The 27,135-nt window shown below is 41.2% G+C and overlaps 1 protein-coding gene across 2 annotated transcripts; it reads right to left on the bottom strand.

Annotated features, from left to right (window-relative positions):
- Nucleotides 1-487: 487 nt before the first annotated feature.
- Nucleotides 488-27,135, bottom strand: LOC139553746 (CD109 antigen-like). 2 transcript variants are annotated; one of them, XM_071366373.1, is made up of 33 exons: nucleotides 26,899-27,135; nucleotides 26,324-26,484; nucleotides 26,188-26,216; nucleotides 25,768-26,004; nucleotides 25,519-25,644; nucleotides 25,345-25,384; nucleotides 25,095-25,176; nucleotides 24,875-24,983; nucleotides 24,555-24,693; nucleotides 23,553-23,662; nucleotides 23,177-23,425; nucleotides 22,540-22,644; nucleotides 21,873-21,935; nucleotides 21,587-21,769; nucleotides 21,259-21,402; nucleotides 20,659-20,754; nucleotides 20,219-20,288; nucleotides 19,890-19,977; nucleotides 19,632-19,749; nucleotides 19,216-19,329; nucleotides 18,724-18,942; nucleotides 17,873-18,014; nucleotides 17,067-17,243; nucleotides 11,745-11,826; nucleotides 11,414-11,642; nucleotides 8,760-8,931; nucleotides 8,248-8,438; nucleotides 7,930-8,085; nucleotides 7,718-7,783; nucleotides 2,009-2,151; nucleotides 1,676-1,832; nucleotides 1,379-1,481; nucleotides 488-1,269 (listed from the first exon to the last, which is right to left on the bottom strand). In XM_071366373.1, the coding sequence occupies exons 1-33, from the start codon at nucleotides 26,970-26,972 to the stop codon at nucleotides 1,079-1,081; spliced, it is 4,365 nt and encodes a 1,454-aa protein (XP_071222474.1). In that variant the 5' UTR covers nucleotides 26,973-27,135; the 3' UTR covers nucleotides 488-1,078. The 2 variants fall into 2 exon arrangements, with proteins under 2 accessions (XP_071222474.1, XP_071222475.1); XM_071366374.1 differs by lacking the exon at nucleotides 7,718-7,783.

The raw sequence follows: 27,135 nt of genomic DNA, 5'->3' as shown, positions 1-27,135 counted from the left end.
ATCATCGTGGTAGACTTTACAGTTGACTGACCCTAGCCATAGAAACCATGGTTTCTCTCTTTAACTCGTTACCAGGCTCGAATTGCTGGAGCCTAGAGAGAGAGCCGGCTGGTGGACGACATTACATCTCTCCTAAAGTGGCAAGACTCACACAAACTCACAGAAGAGTCCAGTGCACGCAACGGCCAGATGATTCCAAAAGTGCCATACATCACTGTAAGCTAAAACAGATTGATCCCACAAGTGATGCATTTGCATGGAGTCAAGTTGTGCTGCCAGAATAAATGTTAATTCACTATTTTACTGCTTCATCTTAACATGTCTGTCTTAATCTTCCAAAGAGTCAGAGACATGTGGAGGATAAGAACCTAATCCTCTTTATTTCTTCTGTTGCCAAATATCCAGAATCTAGGCTACATCGTGAGTCATTTAGTCTGCCAAGTAACTCATAATAGTGTATGGAAAACTATGTCCTGCAAACTATATCTTCATTATTCACCTCAATTTATTTGACTTTGTTTACATTTTTGTATCAAAGTGTACAAATTAATGAGGTTACTAAAAAACACAGATTTATGATAAATATAAAAAGTATATTCCACATTAAATCCAGCGCATCAAATAGCTAATAAAACAGTCTGATTTGACCAATTTACTGATTCGGGCTAAGTAAATCAAATCTATTCATAGAATAATAATTAGGTATTTCTACAGGTAGTTTTTGCCTTCTGACAACGGCTTTTAAAATAAGCGGTTTATATTATTATAATCTCAGTTAACATAGAACTAAAGTCTTGTGTAATTGGGCAGCTGCTGGATGAAGTTCTGGGTCCAAAAGTGATGAAGAAATGCTAGAACCAGGAGCTCCACCCTCTCTCTTTACAAGTTACGAGCCGAATGTCCACTCCCATTCACAATTCCAAAGACGCTAACACCTGCCAAATCGTGATTTGTCCAAATAACTAGTGACGAAAAAAACTCAGCGAGCAGCAGTAGTTCTGATGTTATCTCACGCATCCCATAGATTCTATGGTGCCAGTTATGTTTACGTAGATCTGTCCACGAGACATTGATATTGTTATAACAGTAAAGCTTTAATTGCAACCAGTACACATCCCAACCAGTAGATGGCAGTGTTCTTTGTGTGGGTGGTGGAGGAGCTCGAGATAATTATTTCTTGCCTGCAGAGACCGCAGTCTCTCCCACAGAAGGCACAGGAGCCCATGTCCTGCATCACGTCGGAGTTGTAGGACCTCACTGCTTTACGCCCTTTAAGATATAGCAGAGGGAAATATTGTATTGATAAATATTGCATTGATAACAAGAGAGACAGTCTACGCATGAGTGATTGTCTGCTGTGATAGTGAAAGGTACTTACTTGGTTCATAGTAGTCGTACACCTGAACCACAGCATCTTGCACATGTGACACTTTGAAGTTTCTTATCATTGGGATTCTGATGCACACCTGTGTTGTGGTCAACTGCAAATAAAAGTCATGAATTAGCTACACAATCAATAGATGAATAGCTACACACAATCTACACAATCAATAGGTGACACAAATGAAACTTCCAACATACAGCAAATACAATGTGTGTTTTCCCAATTCCACCTCTGAAACAGCAATGCTATTCTATTTAAACATGAGACGTACAATAGGTAAAGTCAACTTACTGAATCTAAATAGAGGCTAACTTTCCCAGGAGAAGCCTCAACTTTTCTGACCAGGTCGCCCGTGGCAACAGCCTGTGGCGCAAGGGTGAAGCCACTCAGCACACCCACATCTACCAGCACCATACCTGTCTGAGCTATCTTCTGGCTCTCCAGCAGCCTAACACAGAACAAATACATGATTAAATGAGCATATTTCTGTCTGCTCACAGACATTTATAAACACATAAAACTGTCTAGATAAATTTAAAATAGTGGCTCAAAATACGAACACGTCTTGATGCCTGCAACAGACAAAGAATGGTTGAAAACATCTCCATAGAGATGGACACTTACCTGGTGCATATGGATAACATGATGTGGTCCAGGTCATCCTCATCATCTAACACTTCAACGTCCAGAGAGAAACCTTCATGGTCTGTGTCATCTTGGCTCCTCTCAGACAGCACTCTGTCCTCTATGTTGTAGAACACATTCATCTGAATGACAGGAGGGGTGATAAAAGTCGGTGTATATCTGAGTTACATTGTAATTACTATAGTTATATATTTTAAGCATAATACTGTTTAACTTGTTATGAGCAACTACAGTACCACAATAAAAAAAGAGCTTGTCAGAGACAGAACAAGGAAATACATTTAGAGGGGGTCTGTAACAAGATGTTTTGAGGGGGTCTGTAACAAGATGTTGAGAGGGGGGTATGTAACATGATGTTTAGGGGTGTCTAACAAGATGTTTAGGGGGTCTGTAACAAGATGTTTAGAGGGGGTCTGTAACAAGATGTTTAGAGGGGGTCTATAACAAGATGTTTAGGTGGGGTCTATAACAAGATGTTTAGGGGGGTCTATAACAAGATGTTTAGGGGAAACTATAACAAGATGTTTAGGGGAAACTATAACAAGATGTTTAGAGGGGGTCTATAACAAGATGTTTGGAAGGGGTCTGTAACAAGATGTTTAGAGGCGGTCTATAACAAGATGTTTAGAGGGGGTCTATAAGATGTTTGGAGGGGGTCTGTAACAAGATGTTTAGGGGGGTCTATAACAAGATGTTTAGGGGGGGTCTATAACAAGATGTTTGGAGGGGGTCAATAACAAGATGTTTAGGGGCGTCTATAACAAGATGTTTATAAAGGGTCTATAACAAGATGTTTAGGGGGAACTATAACAAGATGTTTAGGGGGAACTATAACAAGATGTTTGGAGGGGGTCTATAACAAGATGTTTAGGGGTCTATAACAAGATGTTTAGGGGAGTCTATAACAAGATGTTTAGGGGAGTCTATAACAAGATGTTTAGGGGAGTCTATAACAAGATGTTTATAAAGGGTCTGTAACAAGATGTTTGTAGGGGGTCTGTAACAAGATGTTTGGAGGGGTCTATAACAAGATGTTTAGGGGGGGGGTCTATAACAAGATGTTTAGGGAGAACTATAACAAGATGTTTAGGGGGTCTATAACAGGATGTTTAGAGGGGGTCTATAACAAGATGTTTAGGGGGAACTATAACAAGATGTTTGGTGGGGGTCTATAACAAGATGTTTGGAGGGGGTCTGTAACAAGATGTTTAGGGGTCTATAACAAGATGGTTAGGGGGTCTATAACAAGATGTTTAGGGGGTCTATAACAAGATGTTTAGGGGGTCTATAACAAGATGTTTGGAGGGGGTCTATAACAAGATGTTTGGAGGGGGTCTATAATAAGATGTTTGGAGGGGGTCTATAATAAGATGTTTGGAGGGGATCTGTAACAAGATGTTTAGGGGGGTCTATAACAAGATGTTTGGAGGGGGTCTATAACAAGATGTTTAGGGGGGGGTCTATAACAAGATGTTTGGAGGGGGTCTGTAACAAGATGTTTGGAGGAGGTCTGTAACAAGATGTTTGGAGGGGGTCCGTAACAAGATGTTTGGAGGGGTCCGTAACAAGATGTTTGGAGGGGTCCGTAACAAGATGTTTGGAGGGGGTCCGTAACAAGATGTTTGGAGGGTGTCTATATAAGATGTTTGGAGGGGGTCTATAATAAGATGTTTGGAGGTGGTCTATAATAAGATATTTGGAGGGGGTCTATATAAGATGTTTGGAGGGGGTCTGTAACAAGATGTTTAGAGGGGGTCTATAACAAGATGTTTGGAGGGGGTCTATAACAAGATGTTTCGGGGGGGTCTATAACAAGATGTTTGGAGGCGGTCTGTAACAAGATGTTTGGGGGGGTCTATAACAAGATGTTTAGGGGGGTCTATAACAAGATGTTTGGAGGGGGTCTGTAACAAGATGTTTAGGGGGGTCTATAACAAGATGTTTGGGGGGGTCTATAACAAGATGTTTGGGGGGGTCTATAACAAGAGGTTTGGGGGCGTCTATAACAAGATGTTTGGGGGCGTCTATAACAAGATGTTTAGGGGCGTCTATAACAAGATGTTTAGGGGCGTCTATAACAAGATGTTTAGGGGCGTCTATAACAAGATGTTTAGGGGCGTCTATAACAAGATGTTTAGGGGCGTCTATAACAAGATGTTTAGGGGCGTCTATAACAAGATGTTTAGGGGGGTCTATAACAAGATGTTTAGGGGGGTCTATAACAAGATGTTTAGGGGGTCTATAACAAGATGTTTAGAGGGGGTCTATAACAAGATGTTTAGAGGGGGTCTATAATAAGATGTTTAGGGGGTCTATCACAAGATGTTTGGAGGGGGTCTATAATAAGATGTTTAGGGGGGTCTATAACAAGATGTTTGGAGGGGGTCTATAACAAGATGTTTAGGGGGGGTCTATAACAAGATGTTTGGAGGGGGTCCGTAACAAGATGTTTGGAGGAGGTCCGTAACAAGATGTTTGGAGGGGGTCCGTAACAAGATGTTTGGAGGGGTCCGTAACAAGATGTTTGGAGGGGTCCGTAACAAGATGTTTGGAGGGGGTCTATATAAGATGTTTGGAGGGGGTCTATAATAAGATGTTTGGAGGGGGTCTATAATAAGATATTTGGAGGGGGTCTATATAAGATGTTTGGAGGGGGTCTGTAACAAGATGTTTGGAGGGGGTCCGTAACAAGATGTTTGGAGGGTGTCTATATAAGATGTTTGGAGGGGGTCTATAATAAGATGTTTGGAGGGGGTCTATAATAAGATATTTGGAGGGGGTCTATATAAGATGTTTGGAGGGGGTCTGTAACAAGATGTTTAGAGGGGGTCTATAACAAGATGTTTGGAGGGGGTCTATAACAAGATGTTTCGGGGGGGTCTATAACAAGATGTTTGGAGGGGGTCTGTAACAAGATGTTTGGGGGGGTCTATAACAAGATGTTTAGGGGGGTCTATAACAAGATGTTTGGAGGGGGTCTGTAACAAGATGTTTAGGGGGGTCTATAACAAGATGTTTGGGGGGGTCTATAACAAGATGTTTGGGGGGGTCTATAACAAGATGTTTGGGGGCGTCTATAACAAGATGTTTGGGGGCGTCTATAACAAGATGTTTAGGGGCGTCTATAACAAGATGTTTAGGGGCGTCTATAACAAGATGTTTAGGGGCGTCTATAACAAGATGTTTAGGGGCGTCTATAACAAGATGTTTAGGGGCGTCTATAACAAGATGTTTAGGGGCGTCTATAACAAGATGTTTAGGGGGGTCTATAACAAGATGTTTAGGGGGGTCTATAACAAGATGTTTAGGGGGTCTATAACAAGATGTTTAGAGGGGGTCTATAACAAGATGTTTAGAGGGGGTCTATAATAAGATGTTTAGGGGGTCTATCACAAGATGTTTGGAGGGGGTCTATAATAAGATGTTTAGGGGGGTCTATAACAAGATGTTTGGAGGGGGTCTATAACAAGATGTTTAGGGGGGGTCTATAACAAGATGTTTGGAGGGGGTCTGTAACAAGATGTTTGGAGGGGTCCGTAACAAGATGTTTGGAGGGGGTCTATATAAGATGTTTGGAGGGGGTCTATAATAAGATGTTTGGAGGGGGTCTATAATAAGATATTTGGAGGGGGTCTATATAAGATGTTTGGAGGGGGTCTGTAACAAGATGTTTAGAGGGGGTCTATAACAAGATGTTTGGAGGGGGTCTATAACAAGATGTTTCGGGGGGGTCTATAACAAGATGTTTGGAGGGGGTCTGTAACAAGATGTTTGGGGGGTCTATAACAAGATGTTTAGGGGGGTCTATAACAAGATGTTTGGAGGGGGTCTGTAACAAGATGTTTAGGGGGGTCTATAACAAGATGTTTGGGGGGGGTCTATAACAAGATGTTTGGGGGGGTCTATAACAAGATGTTTGGGGGCGTCTATAACAAGATGTTTGGGGGCGTCTATAACAAGATGTTTAGGGGCGTCTATAACAAGATGTTTAGGGGCGTCTATAACAAGATGTTTAGGGGCGTCTATAACAAGATGTTTAGGGGCGTCTATAACAAGATGTTTAGGGGCGTCTATAACAAGATGTTTAGGGGCGTCTATAACAAGATGTTTAGGGGCGTCTATAACAAGATGTTTAGGGGCGTCTATAACAAGATGTTTAGGGGGGTCTATAACAAGATGTTTAGAGGGGGTCTATAACAAGATGTTTAGAGGGGGTCTATAATAAGATGTTTGGAGGGGGTCTATCACAAGACGTTTGGAGGGGGTCTATAATAAGATGTTTGGAGGGGATCTGTAACAAGATGTTTAGGGGGGTCTATAACAAGATGTTTGGAGGGGGTCTATAACAAGATGTTTAGGGGGGGTCTATAACAAGATGTTTGGAGGGGGTCTGTAACAAGATGTTTAGAGTGGGTCTGTAACAAGATGTTTGGAGGAGGTCTATAACAAGATGTTTGGAGGGGGTCTATAACAAGATGTTTAGGGGGGGTCTATAACAAGATGTTTGGGGGGGGTCTATAACAAGATGTTTGGGGGCGTCTATAACAAGATGTTTAGGGGCGTCTATAACAAGATGTTTAGGGGCGTCTATAACAAGATGTTTAGGGGCGTCTATAACAAGATGTTTAGGGGCGTCTATAACAAGATGTTTAGGGGCGTCTATAACAAGATGTTTAGGGGCGTCTATAACAAGATGTTTAGGGGCGTCTATAACAAGATGTTTAGAGGGGGTCTATAACAAGATGTTTAGGGGGGTCTACAGCAAGATGTTTAGAGGGGGTCTATAACAAGATGTTTAGGGGGGGTCTATAACAAGATGTTTAGAGTGGGTCTGTAACAAGATGTTTAGGGGGTCTATAACAAGATGTTTAGGGGGGGTCTATAACAAGATGTTTAGGGGTGGTCTATAACAAGATGTTTAGGGGAGGTCTAGAACAAGATGTTTAGGGGAGATCTAGAACAAGATGTTTAGAAAGGGTCTGTAACAGAGGACTAAATTAAAGGCAGTTGGAAGCAGGACCTTCCATCATATCCTCTCTGTGATACAATCGGAGCCGATTTAACATGGACCAGACGGTATGTGTTCCAGATGGTAATTGCCGTATTAATGTGGTCAATTACCACGTTTTTATGCTGACCCGTCTCAACACAGGGTTCATGCTGCATTGTGGCGGGCAGATCTATGGTTCACAGATGTTGCCTTCATTTTCACTGGACATGGTTCCGAGATTGCATGGAAAGCTAGTGAGGAGACAACCATTGTAATGTATGGCCATTAAATCTGAAGTGTAGGAGTCATTGTAGGCCCCCTCCATTGCCTGTATGAGCATACCTATACATCCCAAACAGGGGAACTAGGACCCCTGGGGTTACTTGGTCTATCCACAGGGGGTACTTGAGAACTCATGAAAACATAGGCCTACTGGGAAAATTCAAAACATACTTCAAATCAAATCAAATTGTATTGGTCACATACACATGGTTAGCAGATGTTAATGTGAGTGTAGCGAAATGCTTGCAGGGGTATACTAGGTAGAGCAAAATTCAGTTGCTGGTACAGTAACCGAAAAAGGTTGGGAACCACTGTTCTGACATAGTTATGTCATCACATATCATAAACGGCAAGCACAAATAGAAAATGGTGTTCATAGCAATGACTTAGACATCCAGTGAAAAATGTGGCAATACCTGAAATAAGGCGAATCCTCTTCCCTCCATAAATACATTGATGAGTAAATCTTGTTCAGCATCTACCTTGAAAAATAAAAAATCTCTATTAATACTGTACTGCCTGTAAACTATACATTATGGTGGCTGTTTGCTTGTGTATGCGGTTAGATGATCGTTGAAATATCATATATCTTGAAACAGACAAAGACCACTATGCCCAAATGTTTTACCTCTTTGCTCTGATGTACCAGGTAGTTGGTGGAGTTGATGTTGAAGTGGGACACTGTAGGTGAGACTGAGGTGGACACTTCGACCCCCAGCTCAATGGCATCTGCCCCACTAAAGGCAGCGTAGACAGACAGGGCTTGTAGTGCTACCACTGTGTCCTAAGAGAGGAAAGGGTCAAAGGTGGTATCATTTTGGAAATCCACCCATCAGGGATAAATCTCTCTTATTGAAAAGGTAACTTTAAGACAGAGGGTCATACAGAAACAGTGGCATGAAGATAGACTAGAGGGTCTTCTACAGTATGTGAAGTTAGGGTCTACCTGTGTGCTCCCGTATGCCCCCAGGTGGTTCCTCTGCTGGCTCAGCCACTTCATGAGGGAGATGGCCTCCACCACACTAGCCCGCTTGTACAGCGCCAGCAACACGTAGGCAGCCATCTCTATCTCTGCTGAGCGCGGCTGCCATGAGTCAGACACCTCGGCACTGGACGACCGCCAGGTCTGGACCCCATCTGGAGGGGACAGCAACAGACACCAGGTCAAACAGGGTCTCGCAGGTAGATGAGCTGATGTCATCGATATTTACACATTATGTACGTTATCATAAGACCAATGTCGATGGTTGAGACCTTACTGTTCCTCAACTGACCATACTGTTCCTCAACTGACCATACTGTTCCTCAACTGACCATACTGCTCCTCAACTGATCACTCAAAAACAATATTGATTGTCAACATTTTGTCATGGGCTGTCACGGGCTAGTATCCATCTTCTCTCTGCGGCACATATTGACAACCTGTAAATAACCATAGCTAATTCAAACGCAAATTACCTCTAATATCAGCTCTGCTCTTGAGCTCATCCAGGGCTGTGCCTGCGGTGAGACTGTTAGCCAGAGACAGAGCGTATGCCGCCAGACACAGGCTGTAGTTACTGGACACCCCGCTAGCCACTTCGCCCTCCAGATAGCTCCTGGTCAGGGACACGTTGCCGGGGAACATGCTCTACACACAGACAAGAATAAAGGATGGCATGAGACAGGGACACATCAAGAGAGACAAGATGGTGGTCCAAGGCCATCATTAAGTTTGCAGACAACACAACAGTGGTAGGCCTGATCACCGACAATGATGAGACAGCCTATAGGGAGGAGGTCAGAGACCTGGCAGTGTGGTGCCAAGAAAACAACCTCTTTCTCAATGTGAGCAAGATAAAGGAGCTGATTGTGGACTATAGGAAAAGGCGGGCCGAACAGGCCCCCATTAACATTGAGAGGACTGAAGTGGAGCGGGTCGAGAGTTTCAAGTTCATTGGTGTCCACATCACCAACAAACTATCATGGTCCAAACACACCAAGACAGTTGTGAAGAGGGAACGACAACAACTCTTCCCCCTCAGGAGACTGAAAAGATTTAGCATGGGTCCCCAGATCCTCAAAAAGTTACAGCTGCACCATACAGCTGCACCATCGAGAGCATCCTGACTGGTTGCATTACCGCCTGGTATGGCAACTGCTCGGCATCTGACCGGAAGGCGCTACAGAGGGTAGTGCCTACGGCCCAGTGCGTCACTGGGGCCAAGCTTCCTGACATCCAAAGACTCCAGTCACCCAAGTCATAGACTGTTCTCTCTGATCCTGCATGGCAAGCAGAACCGGAGCGCCAAGTCTAGGACTAAAAGGCTACTTAACAGCTTCTACCCCTAAGCCAAAAGACTGCTGAACAACTAAACTAATCAAATGACCACCCAGACTATTTACATTGAACCCCCCTCCCCCCTTTGTTTTTACACTGCTGTTACTCGCTGTTTATTATCTATGAATAGTCACTTGACAAATTACCTCGATTAACCTGTACATTTTCTCAGTACCGGTACCCCCTGTATATTGCCTCGTTATTATTGTGTTACTTTTTGATTTATTTGAGTATTTTTACTTTAGTTTATTTAGTAAACATTTTCTTAACTCTATTTCTTGAACTGCATTGTTGGTTAACTTCACTAGGGTAGGGGGCAGCATTCGGAATTTTGGATGAAAAGCGTGCCCAAATTAAACTGCCTGCTACTCAGGCCCAGAAGATAGGATATGCATATAATTAGTAGATCTGGATAGAAAACACTCTAAAGTTTCCAAAACTGTTAAAATAATGTCTGTGAGTATAACATAACTGATATGGCAAGTGAAAACCCGAGGAAAATCCAACCAGGAAGTACTATTATTTTGAAAGGCTGTTTTTCCATTGAAAGCCTATCCACCATACAAAGACTTAGGACCCAGTTCACGAGCTCTGTGGCTTCCTCTACATGTGGCCAGTCTTTAGGCATTGTTTCAGGCTTTTACTCTGAAAAATGAGGGAGATACAGCACTTTCAATCAGTGGCCAGTGGAAATTTCCATTCATCAGCCATGCGCCTGATCGGGAACGCGCTTTTCTTGTTTCTCCTTTCCTATTGACGAAGCTTTTGTCCGGTTGAAATATTATTTATTATTTATGACAAAAACAACGGGAGGATTGATTTTAAACATCGTTTGGCATGTTTCTACTAACTTTTATTGTACTTTTTTTGACTTTTCGTCTGGACTTAAGCATTCGGATTACTGGACAAAACGCGCAAACAAAAATTAGGTTTTTGGTCATAAAGAGGGACATTATAGAACAAGACAAACATTTATTGTCTAACATGGAGACCTGGGAGTGTCACCAGATGAAGATCAAAGGTAAGTGATTAATTTCATGCTATTTCTGACTTTTGTGACACTCTCCTTGGCTGGAAAATGGCTGTATGGGTTTCTGTGGCTAGGTGCTGATCTAACATTATTGCAAAGTGTGCTTTCTCCGTAAAGCCTTTTTGAAATCTGACACAGCGATTGCATTAAGGAGAAGTTTATCTTTATTCGTATGTTTAACACTTGTATCGTTTATCAATGTTTATGATGAGTATTTCTGTAATTTGATGTGGCTCTCTGCACTTTCACTGGATGTTTGTTTGAGACAATGCATTTCTGAACTTAACGCGCCAATGTAAACTGAGATTTTGGGATATAAATATGAACTCTATCGAACAAAACATACATGTATTGTGTAACATGAAGTCCTATGAGTGCCATCTGATGAAGATCATCAAAGGTTAGTGATTAATTTAATCGCTATTTCTGACTTGTGAGCCCTCTCTTTGGCTGGAAAATGTCTGTATGGTTTTCTGTGACTAGGTGCTGACCTAACATAATCGCATGGTGTGCTTTCGCAGTAAAGCCTTTTTGAAATCAGACACTGTGGCGCCCTGCAATTTCACTGGCTGTTGTCAAGGTGGGACGCTAGCATGACAAATGTTTATTTGAAGGCTGAGACTCCTCAAATACTTAGATTGTCAACCTTCTTCTGCTTACACTTGGTTCAAAAGACTTTGGAGAGTATCAAACTCACTCAACTTGCCACCACACACACTTTCATAATTTTTTTGTAAATCTCAAACTCTTGGTTCTCCTTACCATATAGGCCTGGTCCTCCAGCAGTGTCATCAGTACATAGGAGGTCAGAGAGACGGGTCCATCCAGGCCTCCCTGTAGCTCAGTGTGAATGACCCTGCCCATCTCGATGAACTCTCCCTGGGATCCCTGCTGCTGGACCAGCCAGCCCATGGCCCTGGAGAGAACACTCTGGTCAATCTGTATGAAGGACTGGGCCTGCAGGAAACACCTCAGGACAAACGCTGTCAGCCTGGACCAGGGAGAGAAGAGTTTGAGAACAGATACACTTTGAAATGAATGCCCTAAATCTGAACCACAGCTATGATATTCACATGATTATATAATGACTTACCAGGTACTACCAGAAGTGTCGCTGGCTCCAAAGGCACTGAAGGATCCATCATCTCTCTGGAAAGATAGCTCTCTCTGATATCCTGGAAGGAATGACAGAACATGCTACATATGAATATAACTCTTCGGAAGAGACAACATTATACTAAAATCATACAGAGTTATAGAGCATGGATTAAATAATACTGAGTATCATACTGAAATATAGGGCATGGAATAAATCATACTGAAATATAGGACATGGATTAAAATAGGGCATGGATTAAATCATACCGAGTATCATACTGAACTATAGGGCATGTATTAAATCATCCTGAGTATCATACTGAACTATAGGGCAAGGATTAAATTATCCTGAGTATCATACTGAACTGTAGGGCATGGATTAAATCATACTGAACTATAGGGGATGGATTAAATCATCCTAAGTATCAAACTGAACTATAGGGCATGGATTAAATCATCCTGAGTATCATACTGAACTATAGGGCATGGATTAAATCATCCTGAGTATCATACTGAACTATAGGGCATGGATTAAATCATACTGAACTATAGGGGATGGATTAAATCATCCTGAGTATCATACTGAACTATAGGGCATGGATTAAATCATCTGGAGTATCATACTGAACTATAGGCATGGATTAAAACATACTGAGTATCATACTGAACTGCAGGGCATGGATTAAATCATACTGAGTATCATACTGAACTATAGGGCATGGATGAAATCATCCTGAATATCATACTGAACTATAGGGCATGGATTAAATCATACTGAGTATCATAGTGAACTATAGGGCATGGATTAAATCATACTGAGTATCATACTGAACTATAGGGCATGGATTAAACATACTGAGTATCATACTGAACTATAGGGCATGGATTAAATCATTCTGAGTATCATACTGAACTATAGGGCATGGATTAAATCATCCTGAGTATCATACTGAACTATAGGGCATGGATTAAATCATCCTGAGTATCATACTGGACTATAGGGCATGGATTAAATCATCCTGAGTATCATACTGAACTATAGGCATGGATTAAATCATACTGAGTATCATACTGAACTATAGGGCATGGATTAAATCATCCTGAGTATCATACTGAACTATAGGGCATGGATTAAATCATCCTGAGTATCATACTGGACTATAGGGCATGGATTAAATCATCCTGAGTATCATACTGAACTATAGGCATGGATTAAATCATACTGAGTATCATACTGAACTATAGGGCATGGATTAAATCAAACTGAGTATCAAACTGAACTATAGGGCATGGATTAAATCATACTGAACTTTAGGGCATGGATTAAATCATACTGAAATATAGGACATGGATTAAAATAGGGCATGGATTAAATCATACCGAGTATCATACTGACTATAGGGCATGGATTAAATCACACTGAGTATCATACTGAACTATAGGGCATGGATTAAATTATCCTGAGTATCATACTGAACTGTAGGGCATGGATTAAATCATCCTGAGTATCATACTGAACTATAGGGCATGGATTAAATCATTCTGAGTATCATACTGAACTATAGGGCATGGATTAAATCATCCTGAGTATCATACTGAACTATAGGGCATGGATTAAAACATCCTGAGTATCATACTGGACTATAGGGCATGGATTAAATCATCCTGAGTATCATACTGAACTATAGGCATGGATTAAATCATACTGAGTATCATACTGAACTATAGGGCATGGATTAAATCAAACTGAGTATCATACTGAACTATAGGGCATAGATTCAATCCTACTGAGTATCATACTGAACTATAGGGCATGGATTAAATCATACTGAACTATAGGGCATGGATTAAATCATCTGGAGTATCATACTGAACTATAGGCATGGATTAAATCATACTGAGTATCATAGTGAACTATAGGGCATGGATTAAATCATACTGAGTATCATACTGAACTATAGGGCATGGATTAAACATACTGAGTATCATACTGAACTATAGGGCATGGAATATATCATTCTGAGTATCATACTGAACTATAGGGCATGGATTAAATCATCCTGAGTATCATACTGAACTATAGGGCATGGATTAAATCATCCTGAGTATCATACTGGACTATAGGGCATGGATTAAATCATCCTGAGTATCATACTGAACTATAGGGCATAGATTAAATCCTACTGAGTATCATACTGAACTATAGGGCATGGATTAAATCATACTGAACTTCAGGGCATGGATTAAATCATACTGAGTATCATACTGAACTATAGGGCATGGATTAAATCCTACTGAGTATCAAACTGAACTATAGGGCATGGATTAAATCATACTGAACTTTAGGGCATGGATTAAATCATACTGAGTATCATACTGAACTATAGGGCATGGATTAAATCATACTGAACTATAGGGCATGGATTAAATCAAACTGAGTATCAAACTGAACTATAGGGCATGGATTAAATCATACTGAACTTTAGGGCATGGATTAAATCATACTGAAATATAGGACATGGATTAAAATAGGGCATGGATTAAATCATACCGAGTATCATACTGACTATAGGGCATGGATTAAATCACACTGAGTATCATACTGAACTATAGGGCATGGATTAAATTATCCTGAGTATCATACTGAACTGTAGGGCATGGATTAAATCATCCTGAGTATCATACTGAACTATAGGGCATGGATTAAATCATTCTGAGTATCATACTGAACTATAGGGCATGGATTAAATCATCCTGAGTATCATACTGAACTATAGGGCATGGATTAAAACATCCTGAGTATCATACTGGACTATAGGGCATGGATTAAATCATCCTGAGTATCATACTGAACTATAGGCATGGATTAAATCATACTGAGTATCATACTGAACTATAGGGCATGGATTAAATCAAACTGAGTATCATACTGAACTATAGGGCATAGATTCAATCCTACTGAGTATCATACTGAACTATAGGGCATGGATTAAATCATACTGAACTATAGGGCATGGATTAAATCATCTGGAGTATCATACTGAACTATAGGCATGGATTAAATCATACTGAGTATCATAGTGAACTATAGGCATGGATTAAATCATACTGAGTATCATACTGAACTATAGGGCATGGATTAAATCAAACTGAGTATCATACTGAACTATAGGGCATAGATTAAATCCTACTGAGTATCATACTGAACTATAGGGCATGGATTAAATCATACTGAACTTCAGGGCATGGATTAAATCATACTGAGTATCATACTGAACTATAGGGCATGGATTAAATCCTACTGAGTATCAAACTGAACTATAGGGCATGGATTAAATCATACTGAACTTTAGGGCATGGATTAAATCATACTGAGGATCATACTGAACTATAGGGCATGGATTAAATCATACTGAACTATAGGGCATGGATTAAATCATACTGAACTATAGGGCATGGATTAAATCCTACTGAGTATCATACTGAACTATAGGGCATGGATTAAATCATACTGAGTATCATACTGAACTATAGGGCATGGATTAAATCATACTGAGTATCATACTGAACTATAGGGCATGGATTAAATCATACTTGAACTATAGGGCATGGATTAAATCATACTGAGTATCATACTGAACTGTAGGGCATGGATTAAATCATACTTGAACTATAGGGCATGGATTAAATCATACTGAGTATCATACTGAACTATAGGGCATGGATTAAATCATCCTGAGTATCATACTGGACTATAGGGCATGGATTAAATCATCCTGAGTATCATACTGGACTATAGGCATGGATTAAATCATACTGAGTATCATACTGAACTATAGGGCATGGATTAAATCATACTGAACTTTAGGGCATGGATTAAATCATACTGAGTATCATACTGAACTATAGGGCATGGATTAAATCCTACTGAGTATCAAACTGAACTATAGGGCATGGATTAAATCATACTGAACTTTAGGGCATGGATTAAATCATACTGAAATATAGGACATGGATTAAAATAGGGCATGGATTAAATCATACCGAGTATCATACTGAACTATAGGGCATGGATTAAATCACACTGAGTATCATACTGAACTATAGGGCATGGATTAAATTATCCTGAGTATCATACTGAACTGTAGGGCATGGATTAAATCATCCTGAGTATCATACTGAACTATAGGGCATGGATTAAATCATTCTGAGTATCATACTGAACTATAGGGCATGGATTAAATCATCCTGAGTATCATACTGAACTATAGGGCATGGATTAAATCATCCTGAGTATCATACTGGACTATAGGGCATGGATTAAATCATCCTGAGTATCATACTGAACTATAGGCATGGATTAAATCATACTGAGTATCATACTGAACTATAGGGCATGGATTAAATCAAACTGAGTATCATACTGAACTATAGGGCATAGATTCAATCCTACTGAGTATCATACTGAACTATAGGGCATGGATTAAATCATACTGAATTTTAGGGCATGGATTAAATCATACTGAGTATCATACTGAACTATAGGGCATGGATTAAATCATACTGAACTTTAGGGCATGGATTAAATCATACTGAGTATCATACTGAACTGCAGGGCATGGATTAAATCATACTGAACTATAGGGCATGGATTAAATCATACTGAGTATCATACTGAACTATAGGGCATGGATTAAATCATACTGAGTATCATACTGAACTTTAGGGCATGGATTAAATCATACTGAGTATCATACTGAACTTTAGGGTATGGATTAAATCATACTGAGTATCATACTGAACTATAGGGCATGGATTAAATCATACTGAGTATCATACTGAACTTTAGGACATGGATTAAATCATACTGAGTATCATACTGAACTGCAGGGCATGGATTAAATCATACTGAACTATAGGGCATGGATTAAATCATACTGAGTATCATACTGAACTATAGGGCATGGATTAAATCATACTGAGTATCATACTGAACTATAGGGCATGGATTAAATCATACTGAGTATCATACTGAACTTTAGGGCATGGATTAAATCATACTATCATACTGAACTATAGGGCATGGATTAAATCATACTGAGTATCATACTGAACTTTAGGGCATGGATTAAATCATACTGAGTATCATACTGAACTATAGGGCATGGATTAAATCATACTGAGTATCATACTGAACTTTAGGGCATGGATTAAATCATACTGAGTATCATACTGAACTATAGGGCATGGATTAAATCATACTGAGTATCATACTGAACTATAGGGCATGGATTCAGCGTGTTTGAAAGTTCATCACCTTCCATCATGTATAACAAAGCCTTGCTGCGTATCTCCTCGTATGGCTGGCTGGATTTCGCCAAGCGCTGCAGGACATAGACGTTGGGAGCGAAGTTGATCATATTCTGCTCTCCACAGCCGTGAGGCATCTTAACCAGCAAGCCCAGCCCTGTGATGGACAGGCCCAAGATATCACCTGTCACACCACACCCCACAAACAAGAAGGGAAGGGAGGAACCATTTAGACGTTATACAAGCCAAACATTGTGGTGGTAATACAGACGGATTGGGATTGATTTCACCAGAGGACATTTCAGACCAAGCAACCTGAACAGAGAAAAGGTAAATGTGCGAGCAGAGAGAGATGGACAGATTAAACAGAGGGAGGAAAAAGGTGTGAATGTAGAGAAGAATATGGCAGAGATGAAGAGACAGAAAAGCCCTTGGTGTTTAGAAAAGAGGAAGATGCCCTGTACAGTAAACACCAAGCGCAAAAATATTGTAGGTTAGCATTCTACCACGACAAATACCCAACATCTCTGGACCTGATTGGTGATCATCATAAACAACCCAGCAGCCGCTCCGGGTCGGCTTGCCACAAATATTGTTTTGATAGCCCTCATTTCTTTTTCCATCATCTAACACCCAACATGGTAAATGACAGCTCTTTACTGGACTACCATATGCCTGCTTCATGCCCTGCATCTAAACACAAAATGAAACATGGGCATATGCTGCGGTTGAGTTCACGACATGTAAAAAGTAAACAGAGCTATGTTGGTGATAACAAAAGATGGCTGGTATACAGTAGGGCATGGTACATACCAACCACTGCCACGTGAGCCCTCTCGCTGCCTGGCACTACATCTGGAGGGAAGGAGAAGTGGAGCTGTCTGGACAGGTTACGGTTGGTCGGAACCATCTCCAGAAACACGGTCTCTGAGAAGGACTGTTCTTTACCCTCAGGCTAAGAGAACACAAAGACAGCGATTACGGGAGGAGAACCAATTGGAAATATACACTGAGTATACCAAACATTAGGAACACCTTCCTAATATTGAGTTGCACTCCCCTTTTGCCCTCAGAACATCCTCAATTCGTTGGGTCATGGACTCTACAAGGTGTCTAAAGTGTTCCACATGGATGCTGGTCCATGTTTCCTACAGTTGTGTCAAGTTGGCTGGATGTCCTTTGGGTGATGGACCATTCTAAATACACACAGGAAACTGTTGAGCGTGAAAAACCAAGCAGCATTGCAGTTCTTGCCACAAACTGGTGCGCCTGGTACCTACTACCATACCCCGTTCAAAGGCACCTAAATCTTTTGTCTTGTCCATTTACCATCTGAATGGCACACACACACAATCCATGTCTCAATTGTCTCAAGGCTTAAATATCCTTCTTTAACCTGTCTTCTCCCCTTCATCTACACGAATTAAAGTGGATTTAACATGTGACATCAATAAGAGATCATAGACTGACCAGTTGATGGAAAGAGCAGGAGTTAATGTTTTGTATACTCACTATAGTGTTAATTAGTGATTTACTGGGGTGGTCTGAGGAGAGAGGGGTACTGAAAGGTGTGCATCAAAAGACAGAGATACAGTTAATAATTTTACAGTCACCAAGGATCCATTTTATAACTTAGAAGACTCAGTTATTCAGCCCCGTTGTACCTTCACAAGCACTTTACGAACAATCTTTTCTGTGGCCTGTCCAGTCATTGCTTTCACAGACATCAATATCTCTCCAAAAACCAGAGGCCTGATGGGAAAGAGAGCGGTGGCGCCGCCCTGGCTCCCCACTGTCACTCTACGTGCGTTCACCATAGAAACAAGGTCTCGGTCTGCCAGAACAAAGTCAAAGCGAGAGCTCTCAGCAACCACCACTATGACCTGTGGAGAACAACAGGAATGGAAAAACAATTGAGGATGGATCACTTACATCCAGGAAGCTGTTTGATGTGGGAGATACAAAGAGAATGGGAAGAAGGTAATGATTTTTAAGACGTTTTCACAAGTGTTTAACAACTTGGTTTTTTTGTTCACTGTTCGAGAGTCACACAAACTGTTCTTTGAAGAAATCACCCTACATGGTGAGATTGTTAAGACCATAAACATGTGAGGAGAGGTAAAAACCTCCTGGCCTTTTCAACCAAGACCACTGACCTCCGTGTCCTCTTCTAGATGGTTGAAGAGGTTGACCTCGAGGACAAGCTGCTCTCCTCTGGTGATGCATTCTGGGACATCGAGAGACAGGGAGAAATCCGTTGACACTATCAGCTGTGGGAGACAACCAATACTCAAGATTATCCTCAAAAATTGAATTCTAGAATATCTGAATATTGCACTGACATTAAATGAAACATACCATCTTTATTAACCATGTATTTATGTCACACAGCCATACATGTAACCTATTGGTTAGAGTGGCCAGCCAGCAATTAGAAGGGTTAAAAGTGGAAGTCAAATTTTGGTTGGACCTTGGGTGCAATTGGCCAATAAAGTAATATTAATCTTAATAAACTACTAGTTAGCTGCCCAGACTAGGTAACGGTGGATGTAGTGGATAGGTCTTAACATACCTTCTGTGGTTTAAAGGTGAGGCCCAAGCCCAGGTTATCTGACATAACAAACGCCATTGCTCTCCAGGAGGTGATGCTGTCTGGGACAGCCACATGGAAACTAGTTGTTGTTGACTCACTGATACAGACAGGAAGGAATAGAGTATTTCAACAATCCCTCCAAATAACCCTGACCGTTTTCAATAGTGGTGAACGTAGACTGTATCCTCAAGTGTATTCACACCTAAGCATTGTTAATGTGCTTCTCCTAAAGCTCACCTGATGTTCATGTCCAGCCACAGCCAGGTCTTAGAGAAGTCCTGTCCCATGGAGGGCCTCCGCTCTGGCTGATCCTCCGCCTCATGATCTGATGGATACACAACATAGGTCATCAGAACTATCTAAGCCTCAGTCACAGAGCCTGTACCTCTGGGAATGTAGATGTAGTATTTTATTTATGTAGTATGCCACAGCTCCACAAGAGGGACCCCTTGATTTCATATTCAATTCAGACACACAGAAAGATCTCCCAATGTGTGTTTGTTAATGTGTTTTGTTTAAAATGTTCATTTATCCAAACACTATAGAGTGTGTAATTGTTTTCATACCAATTTCAGTCTCCTGATAATCTCCAGTTGTATGTAAACTGGCATCTGTTAAAACCACAAGGTTGCAAGCCTAAGATTTGAAAAGCAAAAAGCAAATGTTCATGACAACATTGTACACAAAACACTGTATGCCTATTAGGCCTGTGTGTACAAACAGAAAAGGTTTTGCAACTTTATATGAAATTTCCTCTGCAATGTGTTCAAAGTTTAATATTAACACAATAGTAATACAACACTTGTAACACAGCCAAAATGATACAGTATGATAACAGGCGCTTCCATCACTGTCAACTACATGCGTACGGCCCAGAAGTGGGTCAGGTTGCTCATGATGTAACATGACATTGGATAACTGGGTTGATTTACAGTGAGGTGAGGCTTGGGGTTATTCCAGGCTCAGTGTGGTCTATTCAGCAAGACACAATGTGTGGCGTTAATACCGTGAAAACGGAGAGCGGGCTGTCGTTCCCTCCAGTTATTCCACTATGGTGAAGGGTTATCTCCTCCTTGAGGTAGTCAGTCATTTCCGCCAGCACCTGAGAACAGCACAACACTAGAGTTACCACAACCTCTTAGAAAAAACAGCATTCCACAACAATACAACTAGCTACATTACAGCCAGTTGGGTCAGTTCTGGGGGAGACTGAAGTTCACCACGTCTCCATTGATACAGAGCCTGACTGCTGAGCTGATTCCCAAAACTGTTACAGTCACAAGATGAACCACTTGAGGGTTATTCCAGGCTCATTATGATTGCAACTATTGTAATCGAAGGGAAAGCCCAAAGAGAAATACAATTATCACTGACATTATCTGAAACCTCCTTTATGTCTGATTGAACTGTTCAGTGCTTCACAGAAGTATCCATTTCAAATAAAATAAAAATCTATTCACAGATTAAATCTCAGATACGGGTGCTTTACAGACAATAGAGACAATAAAGCATGGTAAATCCTAAACGTTGTTTACAGTAGGATGTATTTCATGTGGCAGGGATTATATAGATGTACAGTACAGTTCGGTATTGTTGTGTTCCTTACCTTCTCCTCTGTGATGTCACCATCAGAGTCAGAGTCCTTGTCCACCACCATGATTCCGACCAGAGAGCCAGGTTCAATCACAAGGACAGTGAGGGACACCTCTTCACCTGGCATCACCTTCTCATGGCTCCAGCTCAGATATACCTGGAGAAACATGTACATACAGTATAAGCAAGTAAAATATGCCAGACCTAGTCTATACACTTAACAATGTTAGCATTCCGTATGTATTTCATGGCTTCTAACAGAGTTGCTAAAATCACCATTGGGGCTCTGTAGCATCATCAGTAAGGTTCAGACTGATTTATCTAGTGAATAAGTTAGTTACTTCATTTTGTAGGACTCCATGGGGCTTGATGAAGACGTGCATGGAGTCATTTATGATCTCTCCATCTGGTAGGACACAGAACACAGTGATGCAGGTCTCTGGTGACCAGGATACTGCAGGGGTCAGAGAGAAGGAGGGAGAGGTTGCTGTCCCAGCAGCCACCACCTGACCCCTGGACGTCACCTGGAAGTCAATAACACAAGAGGTCAAAGCAGAGGTCAACCTAAAGAGCACTAAGGAATCACTTTACTTCTCTACAATCTCACCAATCAAGAAAAATACCTACCAGATAGTGAAGCTCAGTGAGTTGGAAAGTGCTCTCTACAGATATAGGAAGAGGTTTTCCAATCTGGAACATAAAATGCAAAAAAGTATTATTTTCATCAACTGTATACCATAGGTCAGGGGTACTCAACTCTTACTCTACGAGGTCCGGAGCCTGCTGGTTTTCTGTTCTACCTGAATTAATTGCACACACCTGGTGTTCCAGGTCTAAATCAGTCCCTGATTAGAGAGCAACAATGAAAAAATGCAGAGGAACTGGCTTTGAGGTTGATGGATTCTGTTAAAATGTAACATGTTTCAAGTTAAACTGTAGCCCAGAAGATGGATAGCTAAACAAAGAGAGGACCATGGACATTCCACAGGGGAAAGGAGGAAAACTCACTGAGGTCATAAAATGTATAGCTGGGGAGGTGACGCCTACAAGGGAAGAGTATAAGATGTGTTGTGAGCTTTCTAAAATGTATGCACTCAGCTGATGGCATCCTTGGTATTAAACACTTGAAACTTCTCTTGAGCTTTTGGTCTCAATTCCTTATTGCAAAGAGGTTGCAATAGCATTTTTCTTTAAACAAGATCCAGAGCTGAGTTTGAGGGCCTTAAGTTAAGGTCAGACTAATTTAGAGATGGAGTCAACTTTTGGTGATCTAAAGTGGATGCTGATATGTCACCTGTGGTGGAGAGCGGAGGCGTTGGATCTGGATGTATGATCCACTGGGAGAGGAGTGGTTACTATTGTAGAGCTCCAGGCTCTCCTCACTGCCCATGAACATGGCCTGCAGAGAACAAACTCATTTCTTGTAGTGTCACGTCACAGATAAAAGGCGCACACAGAATTTACTCGGTTCTGGGTCCCGAGATTATAGTTCTTGTGGTGCACATGTTCATACAATCATCATAGAATGGTGACTTGGGATTGTGTTGGATTAGATTCATCTTGACCTACTACAGGGCTCTCCAACCCTGTTCCTGGAGATCTACCCTCCTGTAGGTTTTCAATCCAACCCCAGTTGTAACGAACCTGATTCAGCTTATCAACCATCTAATTATTAGAATCAGTTGCGCTAGATTAGGGTTGGACTGGAAACCTACAGAGCCCTGACCTATACTACTGAGAGGAAAATCTGTGGTTCCATACTAGGTCAAGTATACCTTCCGTTGTGTATTTCCTGTATAGCTTTACTGCTTACCCTCACTTGACAACTGAGTCTTGATTAATATCCGTTCAGCTGAAATGCTGAAAGTGAGTTTCGTTGCGTATTGGGATTCCTGTGGTATAGAGTAGCTCCTTGAAACGTGTCTATTCACCTGAATGAAAAGCATCTCTACTTGTTTGTGTAACTGGAACTCAATGTGTACGATCCCATCCTCAGGCACTGGTAGAGTCAAGCGTCTATAGCTTTTTATGTCCTCCATCTTGTCTTGTGGTGAATCGGAGTTGGTTTCTCCCTGGTTCTGTCCGATGGGCTTAGATGTTCTGTGACCGATGTCAATGAACACAGAGTTCATCCGATCCTCTGGAGTCAGAGGCTCGTTGTCGTACCTGGATATTTTCAGCTGAGGGATACAGGAAGGTGTAGTCTGTGATTCATACAGTATTATTAGAACAGTGAACTAGTGGTACCAAAGGTAGAGGTATGTAGAGGTATGTATTACTCCAAGCCAATAGATATTTACCACTCACATGTATTGAAAAGTTTAAAGATGGCTTCAGAACATGTGGGAAATTGTATAATTCAAGGTGGTATGTATTCTCCATAACGTGCACCACCACAGTCTTATTGGTTTTGAGTCCTTTAGGATAAAAGACAATGAAACAGGTAACTACCAAAATAAAGGAAACACCAACATAAAGTTTATTTTAAAAGGGCAGGGCGTTGAGCCACCAAGAGCCAGAACAGCTTCAATGCGCCTTGGCATAGATTCTACAAATGTCTGGAACTCTATTGGAGGGATACGACACCATTCTTCCACGAGAAAATCAATAATTTGGTGTTTTGTTGCTGGTGTCGTGGAATACGCTGCTTCAGAATCTCCCTAGAAGTGCTCAATTGGGTTGAGATCTGGTAACAGACGGCTCTGGCATATGGTTTACACTGTTTTCATGCTCATCAAACCATTCAGTGACCACTCGTGCCCTGTGGATGGGGGCATTGCCATGGTAGTCAAAATAATATATTTTTTATACATAAGCATGATGGGATGTTAATTGCTGAGGAATTGCTCAGGGACACACTGTGTGGAAGCACCTGCTTTCAATATACTTTGTATCCCTCATTTACTAAAATGTTTACTTTATTTTGGCAGTTACCTGTATCTGTGAACAATCCAGCTATATTAAATTAATTTAAATATGCATCAAACTGTTACTTCAAGTTTAGCAATTTTCTCAAAACACGTGATATACAGATGTAGGATCTTAATTTAAGCCAATTTGCTACAGCAGGAAAAATAATCCTGCAGCAATAAGAAATGTGAATTATTATGTGGATTATAATTAATTTAAATTTTTGTAGGGGTTGATACATTTTTCATAAGGGAAAATCAACTCAAATGTGAAAGTAGAAATTAAACTTCAGAAGCCTTTTTAAACCTCAAATACACTACACGTTCAGAATTTCCTGCATTGTAGGAAAGTTCTCCTGCAACAGGGTGATCAAATGAAGATCATACATCGGTACCTCACCTGTAGACATCTCTGTAACACAAGCTGTAATATAAAGGCTTCCATTGGTGTGGTGCTGAGAATTACTCAGATCTGTTGCCCTGTGCTGGCGTACAGGAGGATCATCTTGGCTGATGAGAAACTGGGTCGACCCATGAATCTGAAAGAGATCGTCAGATAGACGTTGTGTATGACATTCTGGCACCATTGTCAGGCAGGTACACCTGTAACATATATCCATTTTGGATCAAACAGTGACTGAATCCTGGCTCAAACTGGATTTAGCTAGCATGGTTTGCTGTTACTGGTTTCACTTCATAAACTTAGCATGACAGTCTTACATCTTTAGTTGTATTATGGACAATGGTTGGACGGCCAGAGTTGAACAAAGCAGACACCAGAGTAACTGTGACAGACAGTGTTCCCTGGACTGGCTGTCCATTGGTGTGTCTAGAAAGAAATATAATAATGTATGTGAACCAATAGAATTTACATATTGAAAGTACATTTTTCTAGCACCTTTAATATCGATTTGCTTGTTTTTTTTAAAGCCTGACTCACTGAGCAGTCACAGTCCCTGAGAGGTCGTCCACCATGACAATCTCTGGGGCCGTCTTTACCTGCACATCAAAGTGGGGCGGCTCTAGAACAACAGGCACAAAGAGAGGTTGAATAGATAATAGTCTGATATGTCACCTATCGGAAACATTTCAATGACCCGACCCCCCTCCACCCTTTCATTCCTTTAGCCAACCCTTAACTAGGCTGTTTCCAATCATTAGCTATGGCAACATAGTTAGGATAATCTTACCATAGTAATCCACTATGAACTGCTCCTCTGTGGTCAACTCCTACAGAGAAACAAAAACCAATGTCAATGGGGTGAAACTAGATCAGATCTTCATCACCGATATGAAAAACAGAATGTATTCGTGGTGGAATACAGTAGGATGACAATGCAGAATGACAGTATGGTGAATCATACATCCACCATGGTCTCGATGGTCCATATGCCGAGGGGAGTGTTCTGAGACAAGTGGAATTCTTTGGACACAACGCCCAGGTAACTGTTCAGGGACGGCCACCCTTGGATGAGGTTCCCTTTGGGATCCTGGATTACAGGGCAGGTAGCACAAAGGGACAGTCAAACTGTTTAGAACACAATACAGGCTAGAAATCTATTCATCATCCTGGGTTTTGTTTCGAAGTTCTCACACAGAAAATTCAGACCCACCCTTATTGAGATATACACACGGCCCTTGTGTGGCTTGCCATCTGGTTGGACGGACAGGACTCTCATTTTGACCGTGTCTCCTGGTCTATAGTTGTGTTTATCAGTCTGGATGAAGGTGGAGAAAGTCCTGGGGTTGAAGCGTAGAGTGGTTGTGTTGATGAATACCATTCGGTCTCTTTGGTATCCCCTCACAAGCAGTTTAAAGGAATACCTCTGATCAACAGAGCTCTCAGGAAACTAAAAAATGAAAAGTGTGTACGACTTAATTGAGTTGATCTTATCAATAATCAAAATGAGTGCCATGCTTGGTCTAACTGGTCAAATGTGTATACTTTTTGTATCATCAATGGTTCTTCACCCACCCCTGACCAGCCCAGATATTACCTCAATAGACAATAAATACAGATTTAAAATACTCACTGGAGGAAGATCTAGAACTCCAGTCACACCTTCGGGGAAAAAAACAGCAACAATGTTTAAGTTGCTTAATAACAAAAAGTAAGTTTAACATCTTGCCAAGTTATCTTGCAGTAAGCATCATATAAGTCAATGTCACCTCCTGTAAAGGTGCTCTCTGCCTGGACCAGGCTGGTGTTGCCATTGGTCAGCTCTGCTGTGACCCTGACTGGATCGTTAGTGAGGATGGTGACAGCCAGGGAGGTAGGGGTCCCAGGACGCAACACACTGGGAGCTGAGATCAAGTATGTAGCACTCATACTGAGAAAGAGAGAGAGGAGATAGAATTCTGATCTTTTTTCCACTAATTGATCTTTTGACTAATCACATCAGAACTTTTTCAGAGCTAATCTGATTGGTCAAAATACCAATTACTGAAGAAAAAAATATTAGAATTGTTCAGCCTGTGCAAAGCCTAAGAGTGTTCAAGCAATCAATAAAATGCCCCCCCCCCCCTCCCTCCCCCAAAAAAGAATGCAATTTAAACTATTCAAGCATGCTTCTTGGCTCCTATGAGTTCTGCCTATCAGACATGAGTACTTCTAATAATAAACAGATTACCTGACAGAGAAGACCCAGTCATCTTTAGAAATTCAATTTAAAGATATGGCAAAATATATCAAATAAATCACAGAAATATCTAATTATCATCAGCTCAAATTGAAGGCGAATTACCTGGAGGAGACCTGAGCAGAAGTAGAAACAACAGCCAGTGCCACACAAACTCCCAGGAGCCAAATCTTCTCCATGTCTTCTTTACTGTACCCAGGGCAACAGCAGTCCGTATTGCTCTAACCAACCCCACTGCCCCGTTCCGTAGCTGTACAAACCACACCCAGTGTGGAGCCCAAGCGGCCACCACCCTGCCCTTACCCAGCCCCACACACAGACAGCCATATCAGGTTCATCCCT

Source organism: Salvelinus alpinus, chromosome 25 (assembly GCF_045679555.1).
Source record: "Salvelinus alpinus chromosome 25, SLU_Salpinus.1, whole genome shotgun sequence".
In the NCBI taxonomy this organism is placed as follows: domain Eukaryota; kingdom Metazoa; phylum Chordata; class Actinopteri; order Salmoniformes; family Salmonidae; genus Salvelinus; species Salvelinus alpinus.
Note: the sequence above shows the minus strand (reverse complement) of the source record. Positions and strands in the feature narration are given on the sequence as shown.

Excerpts from the sequence above, each read along its gene's own strand:
- LOC139553746 (XM_071366373.1), bottom strand. The coding sequence starts at position 26,972 with ATGGAGAAGATTTGGCTCCTGGGAGTTTGTGTGGCACTGGCTGTTGTT. Across the intron at positions 11,643-11,744 it reads GACACTTCTGGTAGTACCTG|GCTGACAGCGTTTGTCCTGA; the intron begins GTAAGTCATTAT and ends TCCCTGGTCCAG. Across the intron at positions 7,784-7,929 it reads TGGTACATCAGAGCAAAGAG|GTAGATGCTGAACAAGATTT; the intron begins GTAAAACATTTG and ends TTATTTTTCAAG.